Source organism: Solea senegalensis, linkage group LG21 (genome assembly GCF_019176455.1).
Source record: "Solea senegalensis isolate Sse05_10M linkage group LG21, IFAPA_SoseM_1, whole genome shotgun sequence".
Lineage (NCBI taxonomy): Eukaryota > Metazoa > Chordata > Actinopteri > Pleuronectiformes > Soleidae > Solea > Solea senegalensis.
In genome coordinates, this window is record NC_058040.1 from 5,982,731 (window position 1) to 6,001,088 (window position 18,358).

General features: G+C 41.8%; 1 protein-coding gene across 2 annotated transcripts; it reads right to left on the reverse strand.

The window, feature by feature from the left end:
• Positions 1–48: 48 nt before the first annotated feature.
• camsap1a (calmodulin regulated spectrin-associated protein 1a) lies at positions 49–18,112 on the reverse strand. Of its 2 annotated transcripts, XM_044012243.1 has the most exons (19): positions 17,729–18,112; positions 16,837–17,030; positions 12,696–12,958; positions 10,943–11,104; positions 10,779–10,859; positions 9,483–9,515; positions 8,646–8,787; positions 8,423–8,562; positions 8,232–8,328; positions 8,005–8,131; positions 7,627–7,712; positions 7,284–7,368; positions 4,881–7,188; positions 4,638–4,774; positions 3,972–4,180; positions 3,549–3,636; positions 2,799–2,920; positions 2,175–2,293; positions 49–1,654 (listed from the first exon to the last, which is right to left on the reverse strand). In XM_044012243.1, exons 2-19 carry the CDS (start codon positions 17,027–17,029, stop codon positions 1,364–1,366), a joined length of 4,683 nt encoding a protein of 1,560 aa, XP_043868178.1. In that variant the 5' UTR covers position 17,030; positions 17,729–18,112; the 3' UTR covers positions 49–1,363. The 2 variants fall into 2 exon arrangements, with proteins under 2 accessions (XP_043868178.1, XP_043868179.1); XM_044012244.1 differs by lacking the exon at positions 9,483–9,515.
• Positions 18,113–18,358: the final 246 nt, after the last annotated feature.

Below are 18,358 nucleotides of genomic sequence, written 5' to 3' on the forward strand. Positions count from 1 at the left end.
AAGCCAGATGGCACAGAGGGAATGAAATGACATACTGCAACAACCATAGCAAGGAAAACATACCTGGCTGTATTTTATTAGAATTCTTCAAAATAAATAAACATAATACAACGAAATAAGATCTCTGAAAAGCCTGTGACAGAATAAACCTCAAAATAGTGCCTGCTTTTTTTCTTTTTTTTTTTTAGTAAACATAAATTGTACATAATGTACAAAAAATACTATTCAAAAATGTACAAATGCAGCAAAACAAATATCAAGTATTGTGCCGTTTACTCCCAACATTGAACCAGCTGTTGACAGTCAGTCATTACACAGATACTGTATTATTACTAGAGTAGACGCCAGAAGCTACTTTAGAATCGTATGCTCACCAGAAACCAGTTAGCAGGGAATGAGCAGCGAACAGCTCGGTACGGTTTGGTTCAGCAGTATGAGCCAGTCAGGATTCTCACGGGTGGTGGAATACAAGTATAAAGTTAATACAGTTTAATGCACTGCTGATAATATATAATGCACTGAGTCTCAGAAGCGCTTCCTGTTTGGAATAAAATACTAGTAGAAGTCTCCCTCCTTTAAAAAAAAAAAACAATTGCTCTTCCACAAAAACATAAGAGCAGCTTCAAAACTGAAAAAAGAAAAAGTTGTGTTGCTTTGCTCTGTTGTTTTGTCGCATGACAGAGATTTAAAGCATAATAACAAAGAGAGTAAACAATCAGAGCTGGATGCACAGGCGTCACATTCAGCTCCACCCCCACCCCTCAACCCAAACCCCACCCCCCCAACACAAACACTCACACACACGTCCTTAAACGCACAATCGAGGAAAACGAGACTGAACATCACTAACATCCGATATCTCACACTTACAATAAAAAAAGGGTTTGTTCACAGCTCACGCTGAATAAAAACACTGACCAGTAGTAGTTACTGATGAATAAACAGGGATTCTGTACGTGTTTGTCAAGCCTGGATTAATCACAGCGGTGGTGTAATTTGCTTCTTTTTTTTTTGCCAAGCTGAAACAGCAACCTTTACGAGACATTAATCAAGTGACCGTTCGCCACTGCCTGTCTGTACATGCACTTAGTGTTAGTAGTTTGCTTGCTACTATAAGAAGTCATCAGCAGTATTCAACTCCAGGATCCATTACGGCACATTAGAGTCCATCATAAAACAAACAAATCAAAATGCAAAAGTGGGACATGCAGAATAAAAAGCTTAAAAAGGTGATATTCCTGCACTGTCAAATCCCTTACTGAGACAATCTAACCCCCCCGTCCCTCTCTACTTGATGACTTGTCAGATGTGATCACATGATCATTGGGTCCTGCCCAACAACAGAGTCCTGTTCCTTTCTCCCTCACTTCCTGCGTGCGCTCCCTGGTCTCTTGACCTGCCACAGGTGATTGTGGATGGTCACGGCGTCCACGCTGACCGACACGCTTTTGGCAGGGATGACCGTGAACTGCTTGCGGTCCGAGCTGTATTTGTAGATCTTGTCGATCATCTTGTGACTGATGGCGCGCGGTCCGGTGCCCGTGAACTTGCTGATCTCCTCGGTGTCCGGAGAGTACGAGTAGATGCCACGGAACTGGCAGCCGCCGTCGCGGAAGAGGATGATCAGGTGGTTGGACTCACACTTTTCCAGCTCCTGTCAAACAGACACACGGCAACATTGCTGCACGTCAGGGAAAACAAAGCTTACTTTGGTTGCAAGACCAAACCCGATCATTGTCTCATGTACCGTCTGCTCCTTCGTTAAAGAAACTGCTTGTTTTTAAGAAAGTATTTGTTTTTTTTTAGGAGATATTTTAAATCAAACTCACTTGTCCATTTCTATTCAACCCCTCAATCTGAATATCTTGAGTGCAGAGGGAAGTTCTCTTATAATCTCTTATAATTTAGGAATGCCAAATTATGAATCTAGCTGAAGGCCATTCTTCTATAAAATATTGTTGTCTACTAACACATATTGTATTATTTCCAAAAGACTTTCTGCCTCTCCCTGCACTGTGTTTTTCTTTAAATATCTTTGTCATATTAGTGTATTATTGTGCCAAACTAATCAAAATCAAATCAAAGTGTCAGACATAGTTTACTAATAGCTATACACTGTAAGCATATATTCTACCCATTTACAAAGTGAATAAACTTCAAACGATCGCACTAACCTCCAGAACAACATTCTTCTGAGCCTCATTAACTCTTCCAGCCAGGCAGCAGTGAGCGATGGCATTGATGATGATTGGCTTGTTGGACTTGGAGCTTGGCTCCTTGAAGAGTTTAGGACCTTTTGCAAAGAAAACAAAGAGAGATGTGTTAACATCTGCAGGTGTTTAAAGCAATAGTTTTGGTAAACACTTCCTGTTTGTCTGGTTAGAGGTAGAGAAAGAGAGTTATACAATCCCCATATCAGTACATAGAGTACAGAGCTGTAGCTTTGTGTGTGTGTGTGTGTGTGCATGTTTTGCACACTGCCCTAAAATCCAGTGAAGATGTCACGACAGTGAGATTTTGATTCAGCTGCGGATTCTTCACTAGTTGCTTGGCAGCGTCGATGTTAAGACACAAGTCGAGGTGGTGACTGACTGGAACAAAAATTGTTCCATGTCACACTGCATATCTCCTTATAAATCTATAAACAGATGACTTCACTACATTTTAATTTGTCAGTGGATTAGATCTGCTTAACACTAGTTGTGCAGTGGCTCTGACTTATATATGTGTGATCTCATCAATCCATGAGGGTTTCAATCTTATCTTCTGCGTCTTTCTTCGTCAAAATCTCTGCTCACCGTTGTACTCAGCTGATGTGATGGAGGAGGCTATGGAGCCGTTTTCCCAGTCCCTGTCCATGTTCCTGCTGGACGCTCTGCTCAGCAGAGGGAAGGACTCCATGGAACACACTGATCCAGCCCTGAAATAACACAAACGTGTAGGTAAATCTGCAAAGTGGAAAAGATTATCATCTCTGGAGTTGGACACAACCATAAACTGGTATATAAAAAAATGGTCATAGTCTTCCAAATTCCTCCTTAAGCGACGTGGGGGTGACTCTACTGGTTGCATAGAAGTCTCTGGGAAAATTAGCCTATTTCTCTCTTGATTTATAGAAGTATGAGTTTGGGTATGAGTTTGCTGAATTTCTCGTGTAGTTTAATAGTACATGATGCCAATTTTGTAAATTACTGACTATTAAGTACTGTACAAGAGCAGACACCAGTGTGATTGACACTTGTTATCCTTCAATGAGAGCCTGGTTGCAGGTGACGCCTCCATCTTCTACCACTTTATCCTCCACATGAGGGTTGCTGGTGCCAATCCCAGCTGACATAGGGCAAAAGGTGGGGTACAGCCTGGACAGGTGGCCAGTCCATCACAGGACCACATAGAGACAAACAACCATCCACTCTCACACCTACAGTCAATTAAGAGTGTCCAGTTTCTTGCTGCAAAGGCAAGAGAGCCTCTGAATTTCTGGTTGCAATACATGAACAAAGTGCATCCAAAAAAATGTCACCTGAACACAACATGGAAACGCTCACCTCTGTGACTCCGCCCCTTCTGAAATCACACTGTCTGCCTCAGTCGCCAAAGAGAGCGTTGATCCTCGATGACTGCAGCTCAGGTCAGCTGATCATTACGGAAACAGAAGGACTTAGTATGTGATTGTAGTTTGCCTAATGCCCCTAAATTTCCATTTCCATATGCAAGTATAGGAACCCAAATAAACAACGTTACTCTGTATACTACATCCCTATAAAATCAACACAAATCAGCGTAACAGACAAGACAACAAAATTAAAAATGAATGTTATTCCGATCTAGCTGTTGTAATGACAATGACACACACTCACACAGCAGACTATACAATTACACAACAATCACACTATTCTAAACAGTCAATAAGACAACAAAACAACAAGACAAAAATGATTATACATATATACGCTGTTATGTGTGCTTACGTGTGGTGGATCCTTTGGCGAGGTTGTTAAATTCTTCCCGGTGTAGGGATTTTGGCCTAATTTTGCGTAATTTAGTCCGTGGCCGAGGCTTGATCAGACCCTGCTCCTCTATCAGCGCTTGCTGCTTTCTCCGCAGGTATTCCTGCTTTATTAGCTCTCGTCGCGTCTTCTCTTCTTCCTTCCGAATGCGATCCTCCTCTGCCTTACGCCTTGAAGGAAAGAAAGGAGCACAATCAAGAGTTTCACAGGCTGACAATAATATATCCTTACACACAGGTTTGTGTACGGCTGATCAGTGGCCGATATATAATGCCTTTGGCCAATCATTTTGGCAGTTTAATAGTAACACTTTAATAATAACCCACGATACAAAAAAAAATGCTTAAGTTAACTAAACAACACTGGTCTGTAATTTGTGTATGAATTGCATTTATGCATGTTAAATGAAAATAATGTGTTAACTTAATATTAATTTTATTAATATTAAGTTTCTGAGAACAACAATGTGGAAGCTCACATGCAAAAGTAATAATTGTCTGACTAATTCAGTAATAATCACCAAGTACTGATTATTAAAAAATTGGCAAATTCATCAGTCACGATTAATTACTGTGTCTGATTCATCGGTCTACCTGCAGTGTGTGAGTGTGAGGACAGAAAACGTACCTGGCTTCATCTCGTTTGTGTTCACTGTCAGCTTCTTGCTGCTGTTTGCGTAGTCTCGCTTCTTCAGCTTTGCGCTGCTGCTTGAGGAGGAAGGCAGCACGACGTTTGGCCATTTCATCTTCTGCCTTCTCCTCATCCTGGAAGATTAAAGACATTGATGTTCAGCCAGTAGCTTTGTTTCTCAGACAGCAATTTTTAGGTTGTCTTGATGATGCCAAATCATCATTGCCCATGCATTTTTACCTTAAAGAAGAAGCCCAACACGTTCTTCTGTTCGCCCTCTGCAGTGCAGTCTGTAACGTCTGCACTGCCATCCTGCACTGGATCCTTAACCTCTGACAAATCCACCTCAATCAGTTGACCTTTCACTCTGGAACTCTCATCTTCACCCAGAGACTCTTTTCCTGAGTTTTCAGCTTTGTTCTCTTCTGATTCTGCAGCCTGATTCTGTGTCCTGGAGATGACCGATGAGTCCTGTGACTGGACTTTGTCATGGCAACGGCCAGCTCCTTCTGTGGTGGCACCACGGACTCTGAAGGGAGACTTCTTCTGGATGCTTCTCTCTAGCCTGGAGCTCTGTACAACAGCCTCTGTCTCCAAGTCTCCACTAATACTTTCACTTGTAGAGCGTGTGCACTTCTCTTTGTTCTGTTTTCTGTCTAAAGCTTTGCTGCGTTGGCTTGAACTAAGCTTGGGAGGACGACTAACTGTTGGAGAATTGTTGCCACTGAAATCTACAAAGACAGAGTAAGACCTGGAGTCTGAGGTAGAGGGTGTTGATTGTGTTGTATCAGGGGTTGTGCTAGGCCCAGATTCTACACATTCAGGAGGCGAGACCACATTCTTCTTCATCAGCAGGTCTTGTTGAAAGGTGAGTTGCAGCATCTGCTGCTGAATTGAACTAATAGCTTCATTGAGTAGATCTATGGAGTGAGAACACTCATTCAAGCCAGGTTCAGCTGCATGACTTTGAGTCAGTGCGTTCAATCTGTTGTCTCTGTTCATCTGTGCACATTCTGTTTGACCTGTCTTCACCTGAGCCTTCAGAGTATCGAGACAAGAGTCGTCCCTACAGGACTGGCTCTTTACTTTATCAGCCGCTGTAAGCTTTGAGGATTGTTTCAGTGGCAGAGGAAGTGTGTCACTCTTTCCTCCACCCTTCTTGACGATGTTTAAGAAAGCAGCTTTCCCTAGCTTTAGTCTCTGGTGTGCTGACAGGGTCTCCATCTTCTTCTTTTGATACTCTATTGCACGTCTCTGCTCTTCTAGCTGCATGTGAAGTTGCAGCAGCTCTGAAGGCACAGCTGGGAGGCTCCCCATCATATTGTTCCCCACAGAACCAGGCACCTTTCCTAGCCAACTGGTCGTGCAGTCAGTCTTGAGTTGCCAAGGAGGGCAGGAGATGATCTCGGAGCCATCTGGTGTTGTCTTCTGAGAGCTGCTGGTACTTGAAACTCCATCACGGAGGCCAAGTTTAAGGAGCTTCCTCTCTGCAAAGCTGGTCATCTTGACACTTCCACTGCCTGAAGCACTGCAGCTACTAGCCCAGGATATGGTACTGAGGCACGGACTTGAACATCCACTGCCGCCTTCCTTATCATCCCGCTCACTCACCTTCAAGTCCTCTCTCAGCTTCGCTGACTCACCCTCTCCAAATTCACACAACTCCCCCTCTTTTAAGCCATGTCCCTTTCCTTTCTTCATCAATTCTCTGGTTATCTCCATCTGATCGTCCTCCTCCTCCTCCTCCTCATCTTCTTCAAGGTCTGCAATATCGGAGTCTGAGTCATACCCGACCTCCAGAGTAGAGGAGAAAGCACTGTGGCTGTCTGGTTCTTCTGACATATGAAGGTAAAAGCCTGGAGATGGTTTGTTTTCAGATGGAGAAATGCCTGTCGATCCCTCTGTGGGCAGCCTGAGGGAACTAGGCACTGATTCTGCAACATGTATGGGTGTAAAGATATTTCTACTTGACCCGGCAACAGGAGACTTCTTCTGTTGGTTGCTTGTGACATTGGTGACTGATCTCCTAACACCTCCTGCTGTTCTAAGGTGACTCTCACCACTTTCTTCCTGCTTGTTCATGCTTATTTTCTTCTCTTTGGCTGGCTTAGGAATGGCAGGCATCAAAGGCTCCAGATAGTAGCCATCTGCCCGATACTCCGGAGAAAAGGGACCAGTGTCCGGACGAGGAGGACAGCGAGTATCAGACAACCTTGAGGTGGAAGTTGCAGCCTGGAGATCCAGCTCATCTTGTTCCATATCACTCCCACGTATATGTGGAGAAAACGCATAAGGGTGTATCACAGCAACAAGTTCCTCCTCCTCTATTTCCTCCTCTTCATCTTCAATGCGCATGTGGCTAAGGAGACTCTGACCACTGAGTCTGTGGTGTGGCAGATGAGGACCTGATCCCAGCATGTGTTTGGGGGTCATGCTCATGATATTTGAGGCCAAACTGTCTTTGCTGATGGAGCGAGCAAGGCTTATACTGTCTGCGTTGTCCTCCACTGGAAAATGCAGGGCATAGGGCACGGGCTGGGATAAAGGCCTGAACAGAGACAGACGAAGGAAAACAATTTAGATGGGCTTAGTGTAATGAATCATGCAAAGAGAAAATGTGAAGGCTGTAATTACACTATTCACCTCTGCCTCCTTTCTGGCCAAGGCACCACTGAGCCCGGGTGCTGCCCATCTACACGTTTCATAGAGTTGGACCTAGTTCTCAGTTCTGTACAAAGAAAATTGAGAAAATGTCATTCTAAAACACAAGAGAGTTACTTTTACAAGCTATATTTAAGGATACAACTCCCTAGGTGGCATACAAAATGAACTCTTACTCTAGTTAAATGTTCTATTTAATTCTTAGAGGTGGACATTCAAATAAGATACAAGAACACCTCTCAGGTTCATTTAGATCATCACCATTTTCTTGAGAAACTCTCATTGTGACTTTGTGCAACCTGATAAATTCTTTTGTTATTATTACCTGAAGCACTTTCCTCAAGCCCCTTCTGTTGTCTCTGTCTCAATGGCAGTAAAGAGTGAGCAGCGCTTAATGAGCCTGATTTAGTGCTGTAAGAAAAAGACAGTGATGGTTTATATTGAAAGCTGGTAGTGTTTATCCCCCCCAAAAAATAAAAATAATAATGATGTGGTGTGCTTTTAACATTTAACGTTGTGGTAATGTAATGTTCTGTGGTAATGACCACAAGTATTGATCTGAAAGTTACAAATAACCCAGGATTACTTCACATTTATGCATTAGGTCTTTGTAAGAACACAAATGTGGGAACAACTGCAGAGCAATAATCAGTCAACCAGTCAGTGTCTGTGTGGTGTTACAGGAAACATGAATGCACAATACCTGAGGTCAGGGCTCGGGGGCATGGTCAAGACATCAGCAGAGTTTGATGAAGTCAGAAAACTACGTTTTGTGACGTTGGAGGTGGGTACATGGGATCGAGAACCTTTAGGCTTCAGCAGCAATCTCACTACAAAAAAACATAGGAAGAAGAAGAAAACAATTTCAAAAGACACTTTTTTTTAGGATGTACAAATAATCAAGTGACAAAAAGGTAGAGGGTGTTTTACCGTCTGTGATGCCCTGAAGGTTCCTGGGCTGTACAAAGTCCGGTTTCACGCTCTCAAACCACCAGAAAAGCTCAGCAATGAAAACCATCACATTATTCTGCAAGACACAATGGTCACGGACAACATCACTCTGACCCTATGATGGTGAAATTGGGGCCTGTTTTTTGGTTGTTAAATGTTTTTGGGTTTACCTTCAGGACTGGTGGAGAATACAGCATGTCCTCAGGCTTCAGGTAGAAGCATTTGTTCAGGTACTCATTCGAAAACTCTCCCAGTAACGCAATGTTGTACAAGCTGTCTGCTATGGACGGAACCTCCTTCAGACAGACATCTGCACAGAACAGGACGACATGCATCAATGCTGCATATCGTGATAGCTATATGTCTTTTTTAGCCCTCAGGCAGCTTCTTTACCTTCCAGTCTGATTAGGTCTGGGCAATAGAAGTGGATCACAGCCAGCAGAGCCGAGCCGTCACACACATCCTTTAACAAGTCCTCCAAGAGAGGGAAGTGTTGAAGAGTCCGACCTGACAGGTGATCTCTGCGGTACCGCACCTTTACAGCAGGAGAAATCCCAAGTTTACACAAGGCACACAAGCAGATCTGACCAGAACACTGAGTCACATGCTCACTTATTACAATAAATCCATTTTTGGACTTCATTTGTCTTTATCAGTTAGCAGATATAATGTCGGTGCAAAATTAAGAAAAAGGTCAATGGTTAGTGGTAAGTACATCACCACATGAGTGAGCTTCACGCCAATTAAAAATGGGCCAGAGTAGAGCATGCTATTCATGGGACTGGTGAGGGAAGGAAGACATGATCAGAAGGAAGTGAAGGAAGTGCTTGCATGAGTGGATTAAACACTGGGCTCCACACAATAATGTGCCTAGTAGTTGACTTAAGCTTTTCCGAAATGAAAACAAACTAAAATGTTGCAGTAGATTGTGGATGTTTCAGGGGAGGGTGGGTATTAGTGCAGATGCTCAACAGATAACAAAACGGGTGTAATTCAAAGTGAAAGAAAATGTATTGTGAGCTTGCTGTTTCGTCATTTGCCACTAGGGGGCACTGTTTCATCTCAAATTTGCAGACTGTACATTGCTTTGTAAAACTTGTTTTGCTGTTTGTCTAGTTGTTGTTTTAGGCTCATCTTAATGCAATCTGATCTGACACACACACAAACACAAACACAACTCAAAGTGATACACATATATTCACAGAGGAGTTTACTTGCAGTTGCACTTACAGGTACAAGCTTCCAGTACCATTTGGAAGGAGACTAGCGTCAGGAAGGAATAGGATTTGAGGGAGACACAAACAGGGAGAATAGCAGACAAGTCACGGGTCAGAAACAGAGTGACAAGGAAATCAGATTATCCTCCGTTACCATGGAGACAACTCTGATCTTAAAGACAAATGGAAAGGGTTAAGCAGAATGGATGAAGAATATTTAGTTTTAACAGGCAAATGGGGGGAATCCTAATACACATCCATTATCCTTTTGATAGACAAGGTTAACACCAGCTTTTTTAAATTTCTGAGTGGTTGATAGGAACAAAAGGTAGAACACAGAAGACACAGAGACAAGATACACATATTTCCTTAAGATATGATTATATCCAGTAGAGCTCGACTGATATTCTTTTCTTAAATAATTGTCAAATTACTGTTCATTCATTGGCAAGTAATACAATTTATACATTTTTGTTCTCAAAGATTTGATAAATGTTGCTAAGTCACTAAAACATTATTTATTTTATCAAAAGGTTGTTCGTTTTAGCTTTTTATGCCGGTTTCATGTATTTACTATTTCGTTTACTATTATTTTTATGGAAAATGTTGTATAAAATCGCACTACAGTGCAGATCGGAGAGACAGTGTTATCATATAAGAAATGTTTTTGAATTCTTTCTTAACATAAGACAGTTGTATTTTATCAGACAGATGAAAAAGAAAATTAAGCATTGAAAAAATCAAATTGGCATTAATTATTGGCCATAGAAAAACAGTCAACCTCTGATATTCAGTCCACAGAAAAACCACTAGATATTAAAGAAAAACACCATCCCCTCCAGGACTTCTTCAGTATTAAAATAATCTAGTTCTAATTCTAGTGAAATACGTCTGTACATCCATTCTAATTGACAATTCAGCATCCTTTGATGCAAGTTTTCCATAACAACAAAGGGGTAGACTACATCTGACTAAATGACTCCACGGCAACATCATACTTCCCATTTACATCCCACAAAGCCCTCAAATTTTGTCAGGTGTAATTAGTGTAATTCTGACAACCAGGACAGTCAGTGAGTACAAGGTACTTGTGTATTTATCAGTGCCAGAGGGAAAGAAGATAAGAAGTAAAAAAAACATTATTAATGTAAAAGTTTTCAACAAAAGGGAAGTGTTTTTTTGAGACAGTGAGAGAAAGAGAGAAAGTGACTAACACAATGAGTGTGAGACAAAGGGTGTAGAAATACACATTCACACACACACACACACACACACACACACACACAGACACATACAGGGCGTTATCTACCTTCTGTTGACTCGATGGCTCAAGTAGATGTTGTTTCATTTTCAGCTCTTTCTCTGTGATCTCCCTCATCTTTATGTTCACCTGCAGTGGCAAAGACAGAGGAAATGAACAAAGAAGAAAGAATGGGGAAGTCCGAACACTCACGCAAATGTTTCGGTTCATACCTTGTTTATCCAAAACACCATAGCATCTTCCAGGTCAAAAGGCAGTTCCTTGGAGGCACTGAAGTTCGAAAAGCGCTTCACACTGGACACAACCTTCTCCACACTGATCATCTCCACGATGTAGGCCATCATCAGGGCATCAATAAGGTGGATGTGAGCGCTCTGGGAAAACATAACAGCAGCATAAACGGCTGCTTCTGAATCTCTTTTCTGTCCTGATATTAACATCTTCCCCCGCTGACTGGATCATTGCCAGTATGATTGTATAATGCATCTTGATTGCATGCGTATCCTGTGACCACACATGATTGGATCTAGCATTTAACATTGTAAAAATGTATTAGCTGCATGATTGTGTGTGCGCGCGCAAGTGGCAAAGAGATAGAGATAAAGAGAGAGATGAGAGGAGCTTGAGTAAATCAAAAACCAATTCATGCACTGGAAAAACGTTTTAACCATGAAAGAGAGGACATTATATGGCCATCAGTGTTTATATCGTGGCAGTGGCTACAGATAAATTAGAATAAAAAAGTGAAACTACCATTGATCAGATGACATTAGCTGTGGTGGCGATCTCTAAATGCTCTAATGGACAAACTGTGTTCAGCTCAGGATTGTGAACAAATTACCTTAAACCACCTCTGAATGTGGTTTCTGTGATTGGATCAGACGATGCATTCAGGACACACTGGATGGTTGTTAATACCAGGTCTTAACGCAGACTTAGACACCATGTTGCCTTTTGTGTTTTTCACACCTGTGACTCATATGTTGTTCGCTCATATAAACTTTGAGTCTTTGGTTCACTTTGCTTCATGAATATTTTAGTGACTCAGTCATAAACCTACAAAACATCCACTAGTGCATTATTTATTTCAATACGTCTCATTGGGTTTTTGGCTCTGCAAGGCAAAATCACATAAGGTGGTTACCAGGTGGTAAGCATTGGGTTGCCAGTTCAACAGGAAATAATGTGCTGTGCTAGTATTAGATCATCAGATATGCAAACGCAAAAGCTCTTAAAACACTATGTTCACTCAAGTAAAGTTTTTCAACTGTCTTATTAGTTAGATTCAGAATGTGTCAGTAATGTGCTTTAAAGTAATAATGTCACTGATCACCACATTCTCCAGATTTATGCTATTATGGAATTCCAGGATTACATTGTAGTATTTGCTGCTCAACTAATACCCGAGACCAGTGGTTCTCTATTATTTTCTCTCATTATTCCCCGCCCCCACTGTGTAGCCCACACCCTAAGCAAAACATAGAGCTCAGGTTGAAAAATCCCAGAATTCCTGTTAAATGTGTCAAACTAAAAAAAAGGAAAAAAAAGCTCTCAAGGAAACAGCCCTGAATAAATAATGATTAGAAAAAGTATTGTACCCCTAGCACCCTACTGTAAACACTGGCCAACAGATTGCTTTTAGAGCCAAATGCCCAATGAGCCAACAATATTGAAATGAATAATGTACCAGTGAATGTACCTGATTGCAGATTGTGTAACAACAATTTTGATAATAACCAAGCACGTACACACACACACACACACAGGGACGAGGAAGAGGAGGGTGAAGATGACGAAGATGATCACATGACCGTGTGACGTCTCAGAACAACTTGCTGATTTTAATTTGCAGATAAAACCTTTGATATTTATGATGACATCGTCATGGTGAGGCGGAGTCACATGTCAATGTCAATGTTGGCATAGAACTAGACAAGGTTTAGATGTTTAGATGTTTAAATGTACCATCTTTATAGGAGCAGAGCTGAGGTCCAGATCAGAAACATGTGTGTTGTCTGTCTCCAGGACATAGATGCCTTTCCTGGACAAGGCCTGGATGACGGACTGGTGGCTCTGGAGCAAGGCAGCCTGTTCGGCATGCAGGATGAACCCACACACATGACAGTACAGCTCTCCAGAGAGCAGCAGGCTGATGATAGGGGGCTTGATGTGTTCCTGCTCATACTGGTCAGTGTAGAAGGGGTCTTGCAGGTCTGTAGGGATGTTGTCTGAGGAATGATGATGAACACACACAATGTATTAGTTAAAACCAACTTGTTGAGATGTTCTGGGTTAACCAGTGGATTTTCTTTTCCCTGTATAGATTTATTGAGCCACAAATCACACCATGCATCGACACACAAACAAGTTTTCCACAGGCACGTGTCCACCACTGCTTCACTGTGTTACATAACAGAGAAGCTCCCATGAACACAGGCTTTGTAGGCATTAGAGTGTCTAAGAAGAAACCAGCACAAGTGAAGAGCACAGAAGTCACTGCACATTGTACCAGATAGCAACAAAGGCTAATAGGTGAACCTCAGCCCTAAAGCCAATGAGCCACCAGGACGTAAGCCGATGGTGATGTTGTAGCCAGCCTGGTGTTTTCCTGTTCGTGGACTCCAGCACGGTGTAGCTATTTGTATTGGACATGTTAATCTGGTATTAAGGCCTGAACCTCTAAGCACTTTATAGGAAGACAGAGGGAAATAGAGAGTTAGTAAATTGTTGTTTCACAGATGATGAGGGACAGAAGAAAAAAGCAGGTGAGAGGCCATTTTAAAATGGACCATTCATCCATCCATCTTCTACTGCTTTATCCTCCACATGAGGGTTGTGTGGGGCGTTGGTGCCAATCCCCGCTGACATAGGGCGAAAGGCGGGGTACACCCTGGACAGGTTGCCAGTTCATTACAGGGCCTCACAGAGACAATCAACCATCCACTCTCACACTCACACCTACATGTCCAATTTGCCTAATCCCCAAATTTGCATGTTTTTTGGACTGTGGAAGAAACCGGAGAACCCAGAGAAAAACCCATGCATGGGGTAAAATGGACTTCATTTTCATTTTAAATTACGACTCTGCCCTCCCAGTCAGTAGATCAATGTTGTGGGATTTTCAGGCTCTAGCTCTGTAGTTAATGCGCATATGTTAGAGTGGTATTGATCTTCTCATCTAACTCTGAAGCGAAAGTGAGTAAGCATATTCCCCCAAATGCCAGACTATCCCTTTGACAATAGAGTAAGACTCATAGGCAGTAAACGTTCACAAGGTTGTGCTGACCAACTTTCTAAACCACCATAAAAAACATAGTGCACTCTTTTTTAATGCAGTGTAAGAGTCAACTATTTCATTTCACATTTGAGGTATGCCAACTAAAAAAAAGAAAATAAATTATGACAACCATGATTTGAAAGAAATATTCTCTCACTAAATATATTCTTACACACTATTCAGATTAGGATTTCACCACACTGTAAACACCTCAGATGTGTATTTTACAACAGACTGCTCACTTGGCACCGTCTCCCTACAATCTTGAGCTTCCTCTCTGTGCTGCCATATGACCCTAGAATCCCAGATCCTGTGAGAAAATACTCATACACATCTCCACTTCTGACTCGATCAGACACTTTACTTCTCCATCCCCTTCCCCAACACACCTCTCTTTATCTGACACTTGCACAACTCCCCCCTCATTGTTGCCATGGAGAAGGTGATTGGGAATGCCAGTGTGGCCGGAGGTGGGGGCTGGGTTACTGTCCCATGTCATCACTGTGTCCTGCTCAGTGAATCGTGTTTATGGTTCCTGTGTGTGTGTGTTCTTGAGAACTGGAGGGGGAGAGTCTCTCTAATCAGAGATAATAACACTCCTTTGATATTTATTATCCACCTGATCCAAGTGTTCAAGCCCACCCTGCTGAGCATGTGGGAAAACAAGGGGAGGAGGTGTGGGGAAAGCTTTGTGTTTCTATTCTATTGGACACAAGATCAGATTGATCAGCAGGGATCATGCGACAGTGCGAGGACGGGGCTATTAGACTCTGTATTAATAGTGCTACAAATAGAGCTTAATATTATGTTCCTGTTCAAAAGCGACAAAGATATGATGGTCAGACATTTGTAGAAATGCAATCATGGACAGGCCTAAACTCTCAATTTGAAGAAGCAACATTCAGAAAACATTTCACTGCCGCCCAAAAGCCAATTAGTAAAACTGTCGTGAGCTGAAACAAGCAGGATGTGTTGGACAAAGACACACGCCTTCAGATCCAATCCCATTAAACACTTAAAGCATGTGACTGGCTCTGCTGACTTTCACCCTACAAACAACACAATCCTCCCAACACTGCTGTGTAGCCATGTTGGTTGGTTTGCACTTCCAGAGTTAGGTTCTTCTGATCTCACTGGCAACAAATAACCAGAGACTGAAACATGGTTATTTGAAACATACACAAATCAAACACTGTCCTACAACCATTTTTTTACAACTCCTTTAACAATAATATATTCCTTGCAGTAAACATAGTTTTCTAAATGTGTTCCTGCCCAAACAGGAGTGCACCTGGAACATGAGAGCGCTAAATGGACCCCACCTCTCATTAATTTGATTATTTACACCTGTGCTTTTCCTACTATGACCTGTCAAAATGTCTGCCAAGAAAAATACCTATCCTTGCCTTATTAGGGAAATAATAACATTAAATAAAAGTTATAAAATGTCTTAATACTCTCAGCTCACCTTACAAACAATTTCCTGAGTCACTGCCTGCAACACACACTGACTGCAGGGAAGAAAACACTTAGACTCCAAACTGTCTAGCTATGATGACAAAGGTTTTTTCTTCACTAATTATCTGTCTGTCTGTTTGTCTGTCTGTGTCTCCTTCCAAATTGCCACAATGATAATAAAACCAGGAAGACTTCCAGGCCTGTGTGAATAGCACAGCTGACATCCTGCTCACACTCCCCAAGGAGAAGTCAGCGAGTGGCACAAAAACCCACATTCAAGGAGTAATTCCCACACATTTATTAACTGTCTGGCAATGTAGAGCAATCATTTTTAATGTTTTAGACCTCATAAGAGTAGGTAAGGTCAGTGGTCAGAGTTTAAAAGAATGATAAGGAGATGGTGACCTAAGCCTTTCCCTTAAAAAAAACATGGTAGTCAGGAGATGGAGGGACTGTGTTTGGATTTTTGCCATAAAAAAGACCGGACAACGAATCAGACAAAAATACAGTACAAAATACAATACAAAAAACACAACAACCTTTTTCAGCAATACCAAGATGGTGTTCAATGCAGTGTTTCAGGAAAAGCTTTTATGACTTAAGAGCAGATGGAACGTCGCTGTTGTCATCTACTAACTGAAATGATATTGAGATGAGACATGGGGCTTATAAAAACTGGTGAGAAACAGTCAAAAAAAGGTCACATAATATAATAATAATAAAAATAGTAAATAATATGTCTATGAGAATTAGATCTAGTCTAAGAGAAGCTGAGGGACTGAGGGAGAACATTTGGCAACATTAGTCTCTTATCTCAGCAGAGAAACCAATCAAGGTATCCAAGTAGGCCAAGTAGGAATGCACTTCTAGGGAGGGAGGGGCGGACAATGTTGGTGCTTAATTGTGAGATTCTTCTAAAAGAAATTTGTCAGGGAAAGTTCATTGCTGAATGAAATGTTTCCCAATAAACATATTTGAATCAATAACACAAGTTCTCAATAAAACACATTTTGTATATAGTTGCAAAAATGAGCGATTCAGTTAATTTTAAGGTTGACAGCAAAATAAAACTGCAACTATTTTAAGAACTAAATATTTTTAGTCAATCTTAAAAGTAACATGAAAAAAGAAAATCTGTTTTTTATGGCAGTAGACAATGAATATTTTATTTTCAGACACTTTATTAATTCAATGATTAAGCTGTAAATGAATGTATTGATAATGGAAATGATCACTAGTTGCAGCCTTAATTACATAATTAACAATTAATTCACATGATAGCTTCATAAAGATGTATGACAGCATGCCAAAACCCGTAAAACTGTAACGTAAAATGTCAAAGTTACAATGAACACATGGATAAAGTCCTACCTGTACCAAAGGCTTTGGCAAACAACCAGCGGAGATTTGCTTCTATTTTGGCTCTGGCAGAATCATAGAGCTCCAATGGCACAACCTGAGCTTCCATACCACCTCCTCCAGCATCATCATCCTCATCATCGTCTGCTGCTGCTGCTGCTTTCCTCCAGGTGCTGACCCTGCCAGCACTCACCTCCACATCCATCCTGCACAGACAACTAGAAACATTATTGTCAGGCCCAGCCAGTCCCATTACATCATTGATCATTGTAGAACAACAACCAGGGCCTGGCTGTAGTGAGGATATAAAATACTACACACGTGCATTCAGATTTGGGGATTAGGTCATTTGGACACTCATCACCTGCATCTGACTGCAATTCTTGGGACAAAACAATACAATTAAAATAATACTCTTAGCCAAAACTATTGAGGGATCTACATTCATCACAGGTCAAACATGTCTTTGTGGTTTGTATCCAACAACGTATGCATTCCGTACATGTCTTTTCGCGATGATAATACATGTGTGATATATTATTGTGCAGCTCTATCCAGGTCTCTTCTCTCAGACAGGCTTCATATTTTATGACCATGCAGTAACTGTGTGTGCATCAGTTATTAGCATAATGAAGCTAATCAGCTATTGTGTTGAAAGGCTTCCCTCTTCAATGAGAGCTCGTCTATTAATGTCATTATTATTACTAGCTACAAAATAAAATTAAAAATTAAAAATTCCATTGTTTGCTGCTGTTTGTCATTTTCAAGGCTTTGGTCCAGTCCAGTCGAGGCTGCTCAGGTTGACCAATGAATGACCTAACATTAACCTAGCATCCTCAACCAGGTTTGAGTTAGCTTGCTAACCTGCGCACACAAAGCACCGACAGAGAAGAAGAAGCCTCACCTCTAAGAGCTCATTGAGTGTCGTCTGCTCTGTTTGGCTCTGGAGGGTTGTTATTGTTAAAACAGCGACATGCTCCTGCTGCCGCTGCTGCTGCTGACGGTGAAGAAATGCCGGAGACGGGGGGACTCCTCCCTGGCTGCCACACAGATAAACCTCCGGCCTTTCAGGAGCAGGCTGTGGTTGATGCTCGTTAATCCAACCATTCAGAAATCTGACTGGGTATCATCCTGAGGGACGTTGTCGAGGAAATGAACTGCGTTCAAATGGTTTACGTCGAGGCTTCTTCTGCCGCCGCCATCATTATCATCATCATCGTCTCCAACGAACAGAGGAGAGAACAGCCCTGTTTGTAGGAGCCTGTCTCTATGGGGACGAGCGGTGTCCTTAACCACCTCAGTGGTGCTGTACACCCATTCACCTGCAGAGGGCGCTGTAGGTCGCGGGACTGACAGGACTTGGTTGAGACAGTGTACCAGAGAAACCCAACCCAAACCCATTTTATCGTATTTTATCCTATCGTATCTTATCTTATCTTATCTTACTCCTACCTGATTGAGTATGTGATGATGCTGTAACTGTTGCAACAACTGAAACATAAAATTAATTTGAAAGTCTTAAGAATGTGTGTCC